Here is a 21,064-nt window from a genome sequence, read left to right on the forward strand (position 1 = left end):
CTTATACCTGTTTTTTAGCTAATGGTTTATCTAATTAATGATGCCAGAGTTAATTTCCTTTCCTCTTAGTTTAAATTTTTTAATGAGAAAAATTTTGATAAGTTATAAGTGTTTTCTGAATCTAGAAACCGCACGCTATGCACTCCACCAAGGAATTGAAGGCGGGGCTAAGATCTGCCACTCACTAAACCGAGGGTAAAGGGTACAGTTTCTCATTAGCCTACCCAGAGGGGCCCCATTTTGCAAATGAACTAATCAGAGGATGCACCTTTTATGTAATTCACAGAAGATGCAGTCTATCCTAGCTGCAGCTCTGATTAGCTGTCTTTCTCAGAAAGGCTCTATTTTAATCTTTTGATCAGTTTGCACTGACAAAACTGTAAGACCATGAGCAGTGGTCCAATCCACACCATCACGATATACATTTACAGATTGATGTCACATATGTCTGCTTACTTACCAGGAATGTGTTTCCACAGTGCCCACACACGACCCTTGTACCTTCTGGCTGGACTGGCAATGCAGGTTGAGCTGGTTGTTCTTCAGAAATAAGCATTACTGGGCTAAGGTTAATTATGCGTCTACTGCAGAAAGAGAAAGGAAACAATTTCATTTTCCCACCAATGGACTGAGGGCAAAACCTGCGACGTATGTCAAAAACACAGAATACAACACTGAAAATAGGTTATACTTGTTTTATGAATCAAGTGTCCGGCTTTGGAGCCAAAATCACAGAAAGTAGCAATAGTCTGTATTTTAAAAGCAAAAATAATAAGAGTCATTGTAAACTTGGGATGGAAACCACATATTATATAGTATTTGTCCTAATCAATGACCTTGGGAAGCACTTAAATGCCATTTGCAAGTTTTTATAAGATCAAATTGGAAAATCATTCTCTCATTCCCTATGTAGAAAGACAACTTGAGTTTGGTAGTTTATGAGAATACTGAAAACATTAAAATATTCCACATCAACAAACGTGTGTGCCCAGAAGGTATCAAAGTGCTGAGTCAAAACCACAGTTCCCCAAGGGGGCTGGAATTCCTTGATGTCTATGTAGTCTGAGTTGGACAGGAAGGAAAATGGGGGAGCTCCTTTCCTTTCAGACATGTTTGCAAATGAGTTATGTACTGTTTAAAAAGCCAATACTCACAGGAAAACACAGGTAAGGACTTGATGTCCTATCTGAGCACATCCCTGGTGGCATCTGCACTGGCCAGTAGCTCCAGAAGTTACTGCAGAAATTTTGCTTAGCAGAGACCATGCAGTGCACAGTGAGGTGCACAGAAATGATTTAAAAACCTCTAGGTTAAGATGAACTGCGTCACAAGTAAAGTAATTTGTTATTTTTTGATAACTTCAATGAGTCACTGACTGACTACATAGCATGAAGAACTTATATAACATCAAGAAAACTTCCACTGCTCGCTCAAGAAGAATATTATATCTTAAAAATACCTGTGACCAGTAATTTCAAACTAAGCATATCATTCCTTTCACAAAGAAAAGTAATCTAGGTCCTGTAATTACTATGAGGACAAAGACTCTGTTTAGAACAAAGCCTGGCACATCATAAGCCTTTAATAAATACTTGTTGAATAAACAAATGAATGAATGAATCTTTATCTCTTACCAGTTGGGTCTCGGACATCCTATTCGCCGAGATGTGTCCTTACAAATGAGGAGACAATTACAAGGGCATCTAACATATTTCTTCCCTGTTGGGGGATTTTTGATTGGCTAGATAGACAAGGGAAGAAAATGCAAACATAGCGAATTAACCAAAGTACAGACTGCCAAAGCTTATTTGTATATAAAAAAGAAATGATTCTTTAAAAACTAAGGCTAGTGCTACCAAAGTACCGTTTAAGGAAAGGGCATCATAAGTGCTTTTAGATAGGTCAAATGTTGGCAAGAACTCAATGAAGTTTTGGGTGCTGTAGCGTTTTAATTATGAAGGGTAGTTAGTTTGTACAGGCCTTTTAATGTGGGAAGAATGTTTAGTGCACACCAAGAGTTGTTTCCCTTTAAAGTTCACAAGACAAGGTCATCTCCTTCAGTCTGGCCAGGTACAAACATGCACTGAGCATTCTTGCAACTGTCTGAGAAGGCCGGGCTCAATAAGAATAGTGGGCGAGGAGGAGTACAGCACAAATTTGAACTTTTCCTAACCTTTACTCAGTAGAAGAAGTGATTAATTGTATGACATCTTTTAATTTAAAAAAAAAAAACAAAAAAGAAAACCTTAAGATAGCTCCTGATCCTAGCATATTTTCTTTAATTTTACAATCAATTTAAAAGTAAAACTAAATAGCACCAAAGAAAGCACTTCTTTCAATAAGACGACTTAGGCTTCTTAAAGTAAATAACTGATGATGCACTGAGAAGAACAGAAAGTCAACTCCCGTGGTATGCCTGCCAAAAATGCGTAGCCTGAATCTAATCATAAGGGAACATCAGATACACCCAAGTGGAGGAACATTCCACAAAATATCTTGCCTGTACTCTTCAAAAAATGTCAAGGCAATGAAAGACAGAGACTGACCAAATATCATATAAAGGGAGGTTAAAGAGACACAATAACCAAATGCAACATGTAATACTAGACTGATTCCTAGACCAGATTTTATTTTTAACGGAACAACTGGAGAAACATGAATTAGGTCAAAAAATTAGAGAACAGTATTTTAACAATGTTGATTTCCCGCATTTTATACTTGTACTGTAATTGCATAAGTAAATGTCTTTTTTCTTTTCTTTTTTTAAAGAAATTCACACTAAAATGTTTAGGGGTAGAAGAGCACCATGTCTATAATTACCTTAAAAGGTCCCGAAAAAAAAGAACTTATTTATTTAGAGAAAGAAAGCTAATGTGACAAAATGTTAACATTTGGGGACTCTGCATGAAAAGTCTATGAGAATTCTCTGTACTATGTACTATTATTTTTATTTTTGTAAGTCTGCAACTTTTTTTTTAAAGATTTAAAAAATTTAAGTAAATACCTTTGGTAGAAATATATAAAAGTTAGCAATAAGCCACCAATAACTTACTAAACTCTATTATCGAGAAAAGCTGAATATCTAAACTGCACGAACATCCAGAATGCTTTGCTATATTATCTAAAGTATCACAAAAACCAGAATTTGGCTTAATTTTTGTATCCCCAACTTCTCCCATTAAGTAAATGTGTGCTTGCAAATGACAAGGTTTGTTTTTATATTTTATTCCTACCTCACTGCCAGACCCTAGCTCTTCATTTGTAAAACAAGGCGAATGAATGAACTACAAGCTTTCAAACAATGTCCCCGAGCCATCCACAGAGCCAGTCAGGCCTCGTCATGCCTGGTCCTCAGTGAAATGGGGGCGGGGACGTTGTCCTGATGTGCAGTTTCATATTCTTACTTGGCAAAATAAACTCATTATGTGGCAGGCACTGTGCTGAACACTTTACCTGTCCCCAAAAACAACCCCAGGAAGTAGGTACTGTTAGCATTTTAGCACTTGACACAAGGAAACCACAGTTTAGAGACATGCCCAAGGACATACAGCTGGTAAGTTGCAGAGCTAGGACTCAAACTCCACTCTGTCAGCCTCCAAATCTCAGACTCATTATCAGTTCTGTAGTCAAGTACCCCTAAACATTCTACCCCTACTCTTTCTCCAGGACTTCTCAAATTTTCCATTAACTTGTCCTGGTAATCGCTTCTCCTTTAACCTTAAATTCTGTATTCTCTAAATCTTGCTAAAATGTATCCATATTTACACACACACACACACACACACACACACACACACACACACACCACTCTTACTTTGCTTTCCAGTTCTATTTGGTTGGTGCAAAAGTAATTGAGGTTTAAAAGGTTAACAAATTGCATACACCGCAATTACTTTTGCACCAACCTAATATCTACCGAAACAAAAAGGACTTTTACTAGCTTTGGATTTGTTTTGTGTTGTTTTGTTATCTGGTTGTTTTAGTCCCTCTCCACAGGAATGTCAGGCTCCTCTCAGAAGTGCCCAGGAGAATGGATACACTGATTCCCAGTGTGGATGACATGAGAATGCGTCACAGTAAGAGCGAGTGAGGGACATAAGGAAACTGTTCTGTAGGAACTTAGTCCATTACAGCCATATACTACTTGCTCGTGAAATTATTTTAATCCCCACAGCAAACCTGTGATAAATTGCTGACAAAGACAGAATCCACCTCTGAATATAAATCTACTGCATCTCTCAAAATGAAAGCAAAACAGTAGAAAAATAGGAGAATCAAGATCACTAACATCAAATCCAAGGAAACCATAAGTCACTGCTATTTTTTAAAGTACTACTCATGTCTAGCATCTCTTATTAGCTTGCCAAGTCAAAAAAGAACCCTAAGGAAGTTAATGCTAATTAAATATACTAGTAAGTGTTCAACTAAAAAAAAAGCTGGTTTTATAGGTATCACCTATCTAAACAATAAAGTTCTCCAAATGATGTCCTTTATAGAACAATATATTTATAATGAAATATATTGCTTCATGAGTAAGGTTTTATTTTATGATTTTATATAAAACATATAAAGCCCAGTCTCTTAGAGACACAATAATCACTGACTTTTTTTAAGACTAGATTTTCTAAAGAATAATAAAATACAAATAACAAAAATTAACATTTAATTGCAGATTTTGAGAGATTGCCATTAAAAAAATAAAGCCTAATCATTAAAGTAGAAATATATTTCATCTAAGCAGTATACATACACATTACCAGTTTATTACTTGAAACTGTTTTAATTTTACTTAAAAGTTAGTTGTTCTTCCCAAAGTTCATTTAAAAAATGTGCCCTTCAAACTTTTTGAACATTTCACTTGATGTTGCATTTCAAAGCAACATCAAGTAAATGAAATAAAATACCAAGCTACTTGTAAACAATATGGCACAGATGTCAATGGCATACGTGTCATACGAAACGTATGATCACAAAAGCCCAGAAAAACCATAGTGACATCTTATAGACATAAAAAAAAGTTTAAATAATTTTCACATTAAGTACAAAGTCCACATTTGTAGTCAACCTCAGTATGTTTTCATTTCAGTGAGAATTATAATGGATTTCATTGTGATGTGGATAGACAATGAAAATAATTATAAATGTCGTTGTTCAGTCTCGTTTTAGAAAGTAAAGAGCCAAATGGCATTAAATTTAAATTTGTCATGAAATTTTCACAGTGAAGTTAGCTATAAACTCCTGGAGGCTACCTTGTGTGTTAAAAGAGAAACAGCCAGAGAGTGAAGAAAGAAAGGATGAAAAAATGTGCCGTATCTGTGTCCGGCCACATCTACATTTAAGTTACATTACTGGAGTACTTCCTTTAGGGAGAAGATGTCAGACAACAATGGATGCTTTTATTAATGGAAATCTCCACTTACCGTAGCTTCATTGCAAACTGTGCACTTAACCACATGCTGGTGAAGCTTGCCATCCAAATTGATTAGAGACTGGCACACGCGGCAGTTTATTACTGGAATACCACTGGCGTCTGGACTGGCAATGGCTGTGTATGGAGGTGGGAGTTCCGCTGAAAAGGCATTAGTCACTGAATCAGAGTGTCACAAATATGATGGCTGGTTTGAGCACATAAGTAATAGAAGTAAATAAGAAACTATCAAAATTTTCCCATTCTTTTAGTTATGTTTTTAAAGCTAGCCAACTTAACCTACTTTCAGAACAGAAATGCACATGGGATTATCATGTGAAGTAGACTAATTACTAAGTGTGATAAAGTCCAAATTATGTTTGCCACAGTCTACCCCAATGATCCCATTCCCTTTACTAACCTATACCCAAAATTGCCACTCCATTCCTGTGTGTAAATTCATAGAACTTGTAACAAGAAAGTGATGATTTATGTCTACAATAAAAATCTCACACTAAGGATCTGACTACAAAGAAATAGTCAATGAAAGCAAAATTTTTAAATATAGGGCGGGCCAGCCCAGTGGCTCAGATGGTTAGAGCTCCATGCTCCTAACTCCGAAGGCTGCCGGTTCGATTCCCACATGGGCCAGTGGGCTCTCAACCACAAGGCTGCCTTGAGCTGAGCTGCTTCCCCAATGGCTCAGTTGGTTGGAGTGCGGGCTCTCAACCACCAGGTTGCTGGTTCAATTCCTCGACTCCCACAAGGGATGGTGGGCTGCGCCCCCTGCAACTAGTAACGGCAACTGGATCTGGAGCTGAGCTACGCCCTCCACTGAAAGGACAACAACTTGAAGCTGAATGGCACCCTCCACAACTAAGGTTGAAATGACAACAACTTCACTTGGAAAAAAGTCCTGGAAGTACACAGTGTTTCCCAATAAAGTGTCCTATTCCCCTTCCCCAATAAAATCGTAAGAAAAAAATAAATTTTTAAATAGAATATGTACATACACATAGACTGTATACTATGTTTCCCCGAAAATAAGACCTAGCTGGACAATCAGCTCTAAAGCGTCTTTTGCAGCAAATATTAATATAAGACCTGGTGTCGGTCAAGTAGAGATAAAAATCAATCAAGAAAAACTAAACTCATCAGTATGGAACAAGCTAACTATAATGGAACCATACTAATTTCAGACACAAAACAAAAACAAATTTAACAATTTTTATTCTCAAATTCTTTCTTAAATTAGAAATCTAAGAATTCCACTAAAATGTTGGTAAAAAAAAAAAATATGTCTGGGATCCAGTTTACGTTCTCCAAAAACAAAAATTAGTAAATAGATGAAACTTTCAAGAGTAGCAAAATGTTGATAATTGATGGTTATAATGACTTAGAAGATGACTTTGTTCTCCATACTCTTGTGTTTGAAGATTCCCGGAATATAAAGATATACACAGCCACTGGTTTTCGAAAGTGCTAAGGCTGACTAATTAGATAAAGGGCCCAGTTTCAGAATCATGTTTATCTACCTGAAATATATGCTTTCTGTGCAAGCCTGAGGAGAAGAAGCTAAACACACTACTCCATAACGGGATTGTGGGCAACTGCCTAGGCCTGTCCCATAGCTACTAAGGCATAAGGAGATGAGGAGGCCTTTGATTCTAAGGTGTTGTCCTAGGACTTCTAGAAAGGACTAAACCTTAACACATGATTGGAGCCCACAAAATAGAACTGGTATTCAAGGGGCTTCTGTGACACTTAAAAAGACTCATAGTACAATAGCTCATCATGAAAAGAGCTATTTTTGAAATAGAGATTTTCTATCCACTGTATTGGATTCTGAACTCTGATATTTTAAAATGAGTTAGAGCATAGCTCATTGTGGTATGTTTAAAATCCACGTTTACCACCTGGTATCATCATGGTTTATCATGTAGACTGCTTCAGTCTTGCAAAGGACTAGCAACAAGTGTTATTCATTCAAATGATCCATAACAAGCTGAATTTGTGCAGCAGCGAGGCTCTGAGAGGCCACTCGGAGTGACAACTCACATGGTTCTGGGAGGCTTCCACCAGAGCACTGCCAAACACTGAACTTGAAAAGCAGCTACAGATGTCTTAAATTATAAAAGTAGCTTTAAATCCTTAAAAGAGTTTGAGGTTAATCCAAAGAGATCTGTAATGTATTAATCAAGAAGACAAAAGCCAACGGTTAGAGTAGCAATGAGTCAACAGTAGTCTTGAGCCCTTGCAAATTGCAGGTAAGTTGATCAGATCTGGCCACATACCTCACCTGAAAATCAGGACAGGCTGCCTGCTTTGTAATGATTAGGAGCATAGCGTTACTGATCAAAGGAGTTTCCTCTCTTGCTTTTCCTTTGAATTGTAAAGTAATGTGAAGTGGTTTTCCTATAATTCCAGGTCTCTATCTTACACAGTGTGGTAGAAATGTAAAGACAAGAGGACTTCACAAAGAAAACAAGTGAATTGGTGGTGAGGGAAGGAAGGCACGTGTTGCAACTACACAAAAGGACAGTGAAACACAGGCAAAAAGCTTTGCTCAAAGAGAAGGTTTCCATGGTTGATCTTAAGAAGCCACAGAAGTGAATCACAGCCAGCAAAACCCTGAGAATTTATTCTGAGATCTGCACTACATCATTTTTGATCTGACTAAAAGGAACAGCCTTCAGTAACAGATATATAACCAAATCTACTCTCGGGAAGCGGAGGGAGGACTATAAATCTAAAATGAGGGATATTATGAATAACTATGTTGTACACCTGAAAGTAGTGTAATGCTGTATGCTAGCTATATTTTAATAAGACTCTAAAACAATGAAATGGGGAGATTATAAATCCCATGAGGCCAGAGTCATACCTGGCTTGCTCAGGACAGATTCACCACTGTTGCCATAGGGTCTGGTCTGTGACAAATGCTCACTAAATGAATGGAAGGGTGAATGAGTGAATAAATGAATGCGTGACTCACTGAAGTCTATCAGACACATCTGTTTCTCTTGGGAAAATGACACCACATGACTGCCACTGTCCTCACAGAGGAGCTCGGGTCCAAGCTGGGGAGTGCAGTGTGACTGACACCGAGGCTCTTTCCTGCAGATGACCCTCCCCAGATCCTGCACTGAGCGAGGTGAGGCAGCAGAGGACATTGGCCTGGCCCAGCAGAAGAGTGGAATCAACGTAAGAGATCAATAGTGACAGATGTGGCCGCTTAATGTCTCCACTGAACAAAGCTTTCAGGCCTTTCACTGCAATTTTCTGCCCATTACTTCAGCCCTAGGCTGATTTAGATATTTCTGTGATTTTTACCCAAGAAGACCTTACAACTCCATCTCCTCTTGTAAGGGACTTGGAATTCCAGATACTTATTCCACAGTTAGTAGCCTGCAGTAATTAGCAACTTAGAGTGTTCATTTTGTCTCTTTTTACGTTAAAACAGCAGATCACCACTATTGTGCCTATTTTACATTTCTGCCCTGCACAAAAAGTCCAGTCATCTCAGAACTAGGGAGAATTAGATATTAAGAGTCACAAAAATTCATTTTCAAAGTTTTGTTATTTAAACCAATAGTTGTTCTCTTTATGGGGTTTGTCCAAACAAAAAATATTTTTTTCTCCATGTGAGTAGTATTAATTATAGCATTAGTCCTCAATCCTGAAAAAAAATCCCTCATATTTTCAGAATTGTACAATGTTAGAAATTCAAACAATCTTTGGAATTAAACAGTCTAATTTCTCTATCTTTCAGAAGAGAAAACTGAAGTCCAGAGATTCTAACTTTTGAGTAGACTTCTCCAGCCACCTCTGCAAAGCTAAGAGCAGAACCTCTCGGAGGCGTCTGCACGAGAGCAGCACCTCGTCTGTCTTATCGCAAAAATTTAGTGCAGGGACAAGATGGAAGGACTAATGAGGTTTCTGCAGAAACACTTAGGGAAGAGTCAGATCTGAGTTAAAGAGGAGGAGGAGGGGAAGGACTGGGAAGAGTCAGGGAAGATAAAAAATAGAACAGAGTATGAAAATACAATCAGGTTGATAATAAAAACTTCATAGAAAAACTGAGACTTGTAAAAGAGTCAAGATGAAAGAATATGGATCTCAAGGCATCCATAACCGTCTTCCTAAAACACTCTGAAGCAATCGTTATTATTTTGTAAACCCACAAGTGATCAAATTACACTTTCCATCACAAACATCAACTGGATTTATCTATTTTATGGCAAACAGCCTCTTCATCCTGCTAATTCATCTTGGTGTATTAATCCAAACTTCATATTTTACCAGATATACCCTCCAGCATTTGAAAGGCTGCAATTGTTTTGCTGGGTATCATACTTTTTTTATCTCAGCTATTCCTTTATAAGTCTCTTCCATGGCAATATTTTCCAGTTTAATTCACTTATTTCCACTAATACACTGTTTAGCCCTTCAGGCCCTTGGCAAAGGAAGATGTATCAAAACTGAAAAATGACATCAGATTACAATGCAAAGATTACTTTAGGACATTATGATTATAGGTTGAGCAAGAAAAGCACAAAAGATCAGCCTGTGAGGAAGGCCCTGCCTTTCTCCTGAGGGTCTGGGTGGACAGTAGGGGCTGGGAACAGTGAGCTTGGCTGTGGGGCAAGGACTTCTACTGTGAAACCTCCACACTGCAGTTCAACAAACACCGAGAAAGACAAGACCACCTTGAGTTCCTCCCCTCTCTGAAGCCAAAGTTCTCCTGGAACCATGACACGTCAGAAGGAGCCTGAGGCTGACGCCTGATGGGAAATTAAATGTGCTAGTTATGAGGTGACTGACTGTCAGCTCCAAAGCCACCCTTCAATGCTGCCTTGCGGGGCTGGAAGTCGGCGCACCACATCCTGGCTTTGCTAGCTGGCTGCAGGCTGTGTTCTGCTAATAGGAGTTGATGAAGGGGCCGGCAAGGTTGGAGGAGGAAGAGGGACTTGCGGCCCTTACCCCAGCTGTACAAAGTCCTTCTCCAGAGCTGAGACTTCAGCACCAGCTGGCTGGTGCCTCTCAAACGTCATGTCTCAGTTCCGCAGGGCCCTGCCTCTAAATTATCAAACTTTAATAACTCCAATCTCTTCCGTTGTTCTCCCCGCACCAGGGGTGGCAGCTGCCTCCTGGATCTGGTCCCAAATGACAGCTTAGGGTAATATTTTCACCTTTTATTTAATTGATTAACAACTTTATACCTAATTAACAATTATTTCTACTTGATTTTATTGTGTGGTTTCTACCTTCGGGCCCTAACTGTTTCAAAAACTTGTACCAGGAGTAAGCCCTGGAAACAGACCCTCAGAAATGGGACTAGAGTAGCAGGTTTGGTCACCACCTGGGCTTGAACGCAGTGCCAAGCTCCTTCCCCGGTGGGACATGGTGTGGTAGTAAGTGACGGCATGCCGTGGCCTCCTGACAAATCACTGTCCCTGGAGGTGACTGTCATGTTTGCGGCCTCTCACTTGACCATGACGGCAGCAATAATTACTCTATGGACTGTGATGTGGCCAGATTCTCATGGAATGCACCGGGGCCCTTACGGGAAGAAAAGTAGAAGGTCTCAGGTGAAGTCACAGTCACAGAATCAGAGATTTCAGTCACAGCCCTGAAAGTGTCACTTATTTCTAATTGTCACAGAGCTTATCTTGCTGGAAATAAAACACAAAATATAATTGTGTAGACTGCAAAATTATAATATCAGGTAAATCCACACTCTTGCCATGTCTCTCATGTACAACGTAGGAAGCTGACTGCAAAGGAGTGGGAATCTGAGGCTTGGAATGGGGCCACCCAACAGAGTTAACCCGAGTCACTTGTGAGTGGAACGCAGTTTGTGTCCTCTGGTATCTGAGGGGACAAATCTTGCCTCACTCGAAAACTCTGTAATAACCTCACATAAGGCAGCTGTCTTACAAGAAGACAGCCATTCTCCATAAGGCCCATTGTCTTGTCAAGACCCATAACTCGGATCAGATCTCCACATGCCCCAGGAGGACAAGTGTGACTCAAGAAGCAGCAGCCGATACAAGAGAATTGCAAAGTTTTGATATGATAATGTATCATTGTTAGATTCCTGGAAAATCTGTGTGAGAGCAGATCCTCAGGACTCACATCAAAGAGGATGAAATGTAACACCGAGTGAAGCCAAGTTCGTGACATGGAGCACTTGCCAGATGGTCTGCATTCGATATTTGTTTTGAAGCTGCTTGTTGGCTGATGACACCAGCCTTACATTTAATGAGGCTGAGATGTCAGAGCGTCTCTAGCATGATGCAGAAGCAGCCATCAAAGGCTTAGGGAGTTAGTCTCTGGGCATGGACACACATGACAGCGGGATGCATGCGCCTGCTGTGTGGCTGTCCTCCGCGGCCAGGCACTGCAGGATGGGACACCTCCACTGTGACGTGCTGCCCGACTTCAGTGGGCATATCGGGACACCAGGGAAACAGAAGCTGCATGGCAGCACTGAAAAGCCAAAGACAAGGTGGATCCATTGATTATAATGGGAAAGAGTCGGTACTAGAGAACTGTGACCCACAAGGACCTTTGGCTAACTGAAAGGAGCCTAGGATAGAAATGGATGGGTAATCTACAAAAACATTACTTTCTTCTAGTATAATAGAAAAATCTAGATCTTATAAGCAGAAACCTGACTTGAGTAGTCACAGTGGAGAGTCACAAATTTCCATCCGATGCCTAATAAGACCAAGTTCACAGACCCAGGGCTCCTTCATGGAAGGGCTGGTTCGTGCCCTTGAGGAACATAGCAGTGCCCTTAGCAGCAGCACTGCTAAGGATTTATTGTCAATCCCCAAGCTTTCCCCAAAGAGACCCAAGTATATTTACCAGGTGACTGTGCACTGGGGAAAAGAAAACATCTACATCTTTCAGGGATTAATAGGAACTGGCTCTGAAATGGTGTTAATTCAGGACTCAAAAATCCACTGTGGCCCACCAGTCAGTGGAAGACAGGGGTTATGGCTACTATCCCTACCCCAGGTCCAACTCAGAATGTGCCAAGGAGACCTGAGGACCCACTCAGAAGGTATCGTCCCAGTTCCCAAAGACATTCCCGGCACCCTCTAACTTCCTCTACCAGACTTCCCCCAAATCACCAGGCTGTAACCTCATCCTTGTTTTAAAACAGTATGTTTTACACTTGCTGTCCAGGTGCCTGGTACAATCCTCCAAGTCTTCCAACAGCTGATTCTGATTCATTTTTTAGATCTCTAAGCAACTGTCATCTCTGAGTTACCTTTCCTGAACACACTATCTGAAACACTCCCCTGCAGCCAGTTACTCTGTCCTCACGCCCTGCTTATTTTCTTCACTCTCTGAAATTATGCAACTCTTACCAGAATGTAAACTCCTCAACATCTGGAACAGTATATAACAGACACTCAAATATTTGAAAGGATGAAACTGAATGAAACATTTCCTGATTAATGTTTTAAAGATGCTGGGTAGAGCCAGGAAAAAATGTGGGTATTATGAAGGAATTGTGCCAAATAATGGAACAGGGTTATCGTAGGATATGGGCTTGCCACAACACTGGAGAACTGGAAGCATATGTACCCCACCAAACGGGGCTCTATGTCCCGTTCATGAGGATGTTTCCTCAGTGACACAGATTTTGATTCTCAAGAGCCACTTTGAGAAAATTCCTGTAAACGGAGCATTAGCTGTAGCACAAAATCAAGCTCCCACAGACCCCATGGCTCAGTATGGCAGCAGCTGCACAGACCCCAGTTTGCTTCCAGGGGGCTTTGCTGGCATCTCCTTCTGCTTATCGTGACAACCTGCCTTCCATGGGCTTCAGAACCTGTGGCAAACAAAGTGAGAACTTCACTCACACATTGGGTTGTGTGTGTTGTGCACCATCTCTTCCTGACAATCCACAGCAAACCCCAACCTTAAACTCTGCACGGCTGCAAGGAGGTTCAGAGATTTGAGAGTGCCTAAATATAGTCACGAACTCTAGCTCCCGTGCAATGGACTGAATGTCTGTGTCAAAATTCCTATATTCAGCTGGCGACCCCCAGTGTGACAGGTTAGGAGGTGGGGCTTCTAGGAGATGATCAGGCCATGAGGGCAGAGCCCTCGCGAATGAGATTAGTGCTCCTATGAAAGGGAGGGACCCAGAGAGTTCCCTGGCCACTTTGAAGCATGTGAGGATGCAAGGGGACGAGCAGTCTGCAATCCAGAGGCGCGAGCTCACCAGACACCAAACTGCTGGCACCTTGATCTTGGACTTCCCGGCCTCCAGACTGTGAGAAATAAACGTGTGCCATTTAAGTTGCCCAGTCTACAGTACTCTGTCACAGCAGGCTGAATTAAGCCATTTGGCAAAACTCTAGTCCAGTGCAGCTCATAGTTCTACGTGAAATTAGATTTTGTCCGATTTTAAACCAAGGTACCATTTCTAACTTCAGATTTCTTCAGGTAGAGGACCTAAAAGGATGGCTAAAATTATACCTTATTTACTGAACAATTTCTAAGAAGTACAAGAGTACATATTACACAACTTATCTCTCAAACCAGGCGTCAATTTATTTTCTATTTTCACTGAAAACATTTCCTCAAGCAATTTCAAATTTATACATTTTTTAAAAAACAATTCAAAGGTAAAAAGGAAATGACAATGCCTTGTAAAACACAATTATTTTTCATAGGAAATCAAACTGTGTTTCAGAATCAAGGAATATTAGCTTCTTCGATGACGTTGTTTTAAGGTAATTTTACAATTAAAATATATGATAGAATATAACATTCAATTGAAATGAATTGTTCAATTCTTTAAAAAGGACTTAAATATAAACATATAAATAATTTTAAGGTCACTAATGACCCCCAAGACACTAAGTTCAAAAGATATTTTTTACTCCTGATCTATCTGCTCTTTCTTTACAGCTTTTGACGTTTGGCTATTCCTTTATTGAAGTTTCCTTCCCCTTCATTCTGTGATGTTACATCTCATGGCTGTCCTCATATCTTTGGGAAGCTATTTTTCAGTCTTTTATAGGCTCATGTTCCTCTAACTAGTCACTGAATGTAGGAGTTTCTCAAAGCTTTGTCCCAGGCTCTGTCCTCTTCTTACTGTATTCTTTCTCCCTAAATGGTGTCATACAAATCTTCTCAAACTTTTTCAATGTTAGCACACAGAGAAAGTGATAGTATTTGTATCGCTACTGAGTTGGAGGCAACTGGCCTGAATGCTTCCACTGCTCCAAGGACTAAGGATAATCAGTAACGTAACACATGTACGTTGTGTTTGCACATCCATTGTCACGGGTGGCGCCTTGGGAAGCTGTCAATCAACACCCATGTATTCATCTACTGCCATATGCAAATACAGTTTTCTATTTTCAGCCCAAGCTCCATTTCTCAGCCCTACACCTGCAGATCCAATTGCCTATCTGACATCTCTTCTTGGATATTTGAAAGCATCTTAAATGTATCATCATGTCTAAACTAAGCTCATGAGCTGTGTTCCCCAACAGTTGGTCCTCTTCTGGCATTCAGGCAATCATACCATCAGCTGTGGAAGCCAGAATTCTAGGAGATATCCTTTCTACCCGCCTCTCCCTCGCCGGTCCCATCTACCATCACGCCCTGTTCAAGTTACTTCCTGAACATCAGGCCATCTCTGCACCTCTATCAACACCTGAGTCTAAGCCATCATCACGGTTTATCAGAGTTGCTTGAATCATTCCTGTAGCCATTCAAGTCATCTGCTCTCATTTACTCTTGCTTCCTAAATTTAAACCTCTAATCTGTAAATAGAGTGATGTTAAAAAAATAACAATAAAAATATAACCAAAACATCCCCTTGCTTAAGGCAAAGTTCCTCAGCATGGCCAACAGTTTGCTGCATGGACAGATTAATAGGTATTGCTCTGGTCATCAGCTGCTGCAGAAGAAATCACCCAAAACTTAGTGCTTAGGACAACAACCCAATATTACTCTTACGTTCTGTGGATTGTTCGCCTCACCTAGAACCTATCACGTGGGGGCAGTAAGAATATGGCTTGGGGTGGGCTCATCTGAAGGCTCAACTGGACTGGGCAGGCAAGACGGCTTCCTCACACTCACGTCTGAAGGCTGGTCAGGCACCCATCTCCACGTCCCTCTCCATGTGGCTAGTCAGGGTTCTTCAAAGCAGGGCAGTCTCAGGGTACACAAATCCTCACATGACAATTTACTTTCCTTGTAAAGAGTAGGCTTTATAAGAGACAGAAGCAGCAAGTATAAGACCTCTGTCACCACTTTTGTGACCAAGTCCCCAAAGTCATGCAGCTGTGCTACCTTAGTCTAAAGGTCAAAGCTGAATCGCAGGGTCACCCAGATTCAATGGAATGCTCTATCCAAGGGCCCCAATAACCAGGAGGCCCTCAAGAGAGGAGGAGGGTCTGTGGAGAATGTCACCACACTCATCTCTCCAGTCCCTTTCTGCAGCCAGTTCCCCACTGCGGTCCTGCGTTAGCCGCCCTGGCCATCCTTCATGTTCTTAGCTTGCTAAAGGATTTTTCTTTTGCATGCACAGTTTGCTTTGTCTAGAATGTTCTTCCAATCCCCCCTTTGCCAAGTGTTAGGCCTCATCAAGTGTAAGAATAGCTGTTCCTGGCTTCCCAAACCAGAGCACGTCTTTTTTACTACACACCCCCTCCCACAGCACTGAGCCAATCGCTCACACTCTCTTCCTCCCCAGCATACCTGCATTTGTTTGAACGATTGTATAATTTATGTGTCAACGTCCCACACTTTTGCTGTATCCTGCCAATAAAATTAACAGATCTATAAAGAAATCAATTAAATATAACCAAATTGTGTAAATTTTATGGTATTTCTTCCAATCTCCTTTCAGGTAAGACTAAAACTGTCTGAGTTTACTTTCTATGCCGTAGCAAAGCTGACAAGTGTACCAAGTGGGGCACCATCATCACCAGAGCAGTGATCCCCTCCATGTAGGAATCCAGTACTGCGAGTGAGGACCACTGGCAGCATTCCACTTAGAAACCCAGGTGGACTGTTATAGAGACCACACTTGATTCACACTATACTAGAATCAGGTGCAAAATAGTAATTGTTCCCCACTACATCATCAATAATCTACAAATAAATACTCCACCAACTCTCTTCAGACAATGGAAAATTTCATGTTGGGGTAGGAGCTAACATTCCTGTTTTTAGAAGGTGACACAGATAGCAAAGGGTTAGATTGGAGAAAATATTTGCTAGTTATGCTTATTAAGTACTTAAGAAAAGGAGTCTGGGTAATTATAAACGGTACCATAAACCAACATTCATTATCAAAAAGTACCTTCTGTTTCTGGTCTTTTGAATGCTTAGCCTCAACTCTGATTGTTGTCAACTACTGAAAACCGATGGTCTTGTGACAGTGTTTCTTACAGCTTGATTTAATTCAGCCATGTGTTTACTTATTTTTCTCTTCCCAGTACATAATGGGCTCCACAGGGCATGGGTTTGGTCAGTCCTGTTCACCGAGATCAGCCTCTGGCACATTGTGCTGCCCAGTGAATTTCTAAATGAGTGGCAAGTGGTGTTCTAGAATCAGAACTTGTGTATTCCTCGTAATATTTAAGAAGATATTTATTTTTTATTCATTAAGAAAAGGTATTCTGTCAAAATGCAAAAAAAAAAGCCTTTACTTCTCATTTAAGCTTATAACTTTCTAGACATCATGCCATATAAAATTAATGTTTCTAATTATCTAATCTAATTTCTTTGGTTATTAAAAGTTTTCTGAAATGAAACTTCTTTGTGTCCGTGGCTAAACTGAAACTTGTACCTTACTGTGTATCAATATTACCAGATTAAACAAATATATGACAAATGATGAAGTCTATAAGCAGATCTGTGCATATGACCATTTAGTGGAATAATTTAGCCACTATTTAAGAAAACAGAAACATAGGTGCAATATAGAGGACATGAAAATCTATTGTAAGAAAATTGCTTAAATCCAAACTCTGCCTCTTAGTAAACTATCACATATTATGTCTTAAAAGGGTGAACTGATAAAGTTGAGGCATTCGCTGATAAGTATTTAATCCTCTTCTATACCATACAATTTATGTAACAGTAAAATATTAATCTCAAATTTGCCCACCAAAGGAAATTCTCCACCTGGTATGCTCTGATGCCAGTTTAATGCTGACCAAAAACGCAACTTGTGTGTTTTCTGTGGGTGAATCTGTTCCATTTCGCACCTCACTTCTCACTCATTGATCACACTGAATTATTCACAGGTAAACACCTTTTTCCTTTGTCCTGCATCTTGTTAAGTGTGGATTAAGGTCTCAACTGTTGCTTCTCAAGTTATAATGTTCGTAATGAAAAATAGTAAGTGCTAGACAAGTTCAACGTGCTCCACAGCTGCTCCAATTTCTAAACCTTGAACTTAGAAAAAGTTGTGTACAAGTATCATGATCTGCCCATATTGTCAAAAGCATTAACGTTGCTTCCTTGGGTTTTTTAACTTTGCTCTCCTTTGGCTAAAAAAAGAAGGATGCACTTAAGCTATATTTGCAAGTTCCATATTTGACCAATCTTTTCAGGACTCTTAAGTGGTTTTTTTAAAAGTCTTGCCTTCAGTTTTCTATAACTTCTATAACTTCAGTTTTCTATAACCACCTTATTTCTACAGGAATCCACTAAAAGGCTTAGAACAAAGATCTTTTTAATGAATTTAATAGTTTGTTAAATAGATCCCTCTTTCTTTCTCCAGATCCCATTGCTAACAAATCTTTTTGGAGTCCATCTTGAGAAGAAAAATATAGAAATATATGCAGTATTAATTTTGGCTAGTTTTTAGAAGTTAATTTCAATCTCACCTAAATATGCATTAAAAATATCCCTTTTGATTTCTCATCATTCACATCCAAAGCTAACACATACCGCTTACAAGCAGGAGAAATAAGGAAGGGCAGGAATTTCAGACATATTAGGAATACTGATTAACTATATTCCTTCTGGTAAAGCAATTTCCAGATTGAACAGAGCACTGGTGGGTGAACAATAGGAGATGCATATTTTCCAAGCTAAAGCTTTTCAAGGACAGATGCCAAGGTGAGCAAGACTCCGGGTCTCTGCAACCTGAAAGGATCTGCGAATGATCGTGAAAGATGAGCACCACTTCCCAGCTACACCTGGGTCTGCCGTAAAACAGCGAAGCCCGGCGTGTGTGATTGCAGTCCTGTTCTGCGGTCCTGGGTGAGAACCGGTGAAACACGCGCACATGCACCACACCCCACAAAGCCCTGCAGCGAAGCTGCCAGCAGGCAGGCTCCGAAGGTGCCGGCATCCCTGTCCCCCAGGCGAGCGAGCTCCAGCCCCCCGGTCTTGCCATTCTAGGAATCTCAGGACTGGAAAGGTCTGTGTCGGTCTTACCTCCCGGGCTGCTCTCCGGCAGGTACGGTGGGGCGGTGGGAGTGACGTTTCCCGAGTGCGGTGCTGACAGCAGCGGCGACCGCTCGTCCACCCCGTCAGCAGCCATGACTGCGGCAGCGGACAACCGGGCGGGGCTGGTGAGCCAGGCTGCGGCTCCGGAGCGGGAGCCGGAGGCCCGGAGGTGTCCGTCACCAGGCCGGGGGGCTGGGAGGGGAGGGCCGGGAGGAAGAAAGAGGGGGATAGGGGCGGAGACAGGGGAGGGGGCGGGGGGCGGGCACAGGGGCGGGGCGGGGATTGGGGACGAGGAGTGGGGACAGGGGGAGGGGGGCGGGGACAGCGGGGGAGGGGCGGGGACAGCGGGGGAGGGGCGGGGGACAGCGGGGGAGGGGCGGGGACAGGGGAGGGGGCGGGGGCGGGGGAGGGGCGGGGACAGCGGGGGAGGGGCGGGGACAGGGGAGGGGCGGGGACAGCGGGGGAGGGGCGGGGACAGGGGAGGAGCCTGGAGGTGACCGGCAGGGGAGGGTCCGCAGGAGGAAGGGGCTACAGCTTTTTCTCCCCCGAGTTCTCCGTCTCCAGAACAGTGGAGAAAGAAGCGTGAGGAGAGCGCCGCAGAGTTAAAGACCGTGACCTGATTTCGGAAACTGCAGCCAACGCCGCCGATCTGAGTGCAGCTCTCCATGGAGGAGGGACTCCTGGCCGTCGCACTTTGCAGCGATTACATGAAGGCTTATTCCTGCGATCTCAGTTCTTTCTTGATGGCTGGTTCTTTTGTTTGGAAATTTGTGAACATCTGTCGTCTAAGAAGTAAATTTGTGTTAATTTTTGTTAATGTTTTAATACCTGTTTGGCACTCTAGTAACAGCGTCTATGGACACGATGCGTACCGGTTTACATTTCATTTCAGAAAACAGGTTAACATTTAATTTTGTTTTTGTACCATATTGTCCCTTACATATATACAGTAATGAAGTTTATGAACATAAGACAAATAACAACTATTTTCTTGAGATGTTTTCAATGTTGACTGTTGATTCTCCAGGTAGTCCACCACGGCGGGGGAGGGGGGGGGACAAAGTCACCAAGGAGTGTGTGAATGCACACTTGCTGAAGGCTCCAGCAGGCCGCTCACTTGACAAAAATTCCCCCTTCACAGATGGCTTCCCTATTTATTAGCATCCCTCCCGTGGAAGTTACCCCAAAGTGTAACAGGAAGTCAGGTCTAGAGAGTTAATGAGGGGCCCAGCTCCACCCATAGTCCTCCCTGCTGTATGGTTAATCATCTTAAGATGCGAGTTCACTTTTATCATAAGATTATCTTTCACATGTAAAATTAAAAAAAAGAAAAGAAAAAAAGCTAGGCACAATTCTTGTCCTGCTTTCTGTGTTTATATATTTCTTTTCTTTGTTTTTGTTCTTTGCTAGTTTGGTAAAGTGGTTTTAAAAATCAAAGTTTTGAACATGCCTAGATAAAAACAGTGGTAAAATAGTCACGGTCTCAAACGGTAATTTTTCGGCAGCATTTCTCACTCAACATTTATTATGTGCTTACAGGATCTACAAGCATTAATAAGGCAGGTCTTGGTCTTCAGATGCCTGTGAGGTAGCAGAGTCAAAAATAAACCAAAATTGAGGCTGGGAGTCCCAACGGTAGATATAAAGGGGCATAAGGAAAAGCATACTTTAGACATTTGAATTTACTTCTCATGTGGCATTAGAAAGGGTCTTCACTTTGCTCTCTAAAGATACTGTTTCTTCCAAAGTATGCATTTGGGCACCAGCTTGAAATCCTAAGGTTAAAATCAAAGTATGATGTCTTCTAATGTGCATCATCTTTTGTGGTTTGGTAGTATCAGGATGCAATATAACATAAGGATCCCCCTATGACGTAATTCAAAGGCATTAATAGGTTTCCAGGAAGCTGTGAAGTGAGGGGTCAAAACATAGCACTCTCTGAAAAAGTGAACAATTTATAGAATGAACAGTGGTGTTTTTACAGTTGCAGGCTGGAAGCTATTGAGCTAAAAAAAACTTTTAAGAAGAATCAACAAAATCCTATTACTATAGGGTCCTATCCTATCACCAGTCACACTCTATTGTAACAGTGTGTTCACATTACCGATCAACCCTAAACCCCTAGCTGACTTTGTGTGGTCAGAAACCACATCTGTCTCATTCACTAGGACATCTCTAATATTTAACACAATGCTTGGCACAAAAATA

The 21,064-nt window shown here is 41.2% G+C and overlaps 1 protein-coding gene across 1 annotated transcript in view; it reads right to left on the reverse strand.

Moving 5' to 3' along the window:
* The window catches only part of PIP4P2 (phosphatidylinositol-4,5-bisphosphate 4-phosphatase 2), a 35,807-nt gene extending 16,746 nt beyond the window's left edge, over window positions 1-19,061 (reverse strand). Inside the window, exons 1-4 of the mRNA XM_081069921.1 lie at window positions 18,845-19,061; window positions 5,421-5,569; window positions 1,635-1,741; window positions 461-584 (exon numbers count right to left, since the gene is read on the reverse strand). Coding sequence (XP_080926047.1) covers window positions 461-584; window positions 1,635-1,741; window positions 5,421-5,569; window positions 18,845-18,950 — 486 coding nt within the window. The 5' untranslated portion in view covers window positions 18,951-19,061. The remainder of the gene's footprint in view (window positions 1-460; window positions 585-1,634; window positions 1,742-5,420; window positions 5,570-18,844) is intronic.
* Between the last annotated feature and the right edge of the window lie 2,003 nt (window positions 19,062-21,064).

The sequence above is a fragment of the Rhinolophus hipposideros genome (assembly GCF_964194185.1).
Source record: "Rhinolophus hipposideros genome assembly, chromosome: 13".
Taxonomy (NCBI): Eukaryota; Metazoa; Chordata; class Mammalia; order Chiroptera; family Rhinolophidae; genus Rhinolophus; species Rhinolophus hipposideros.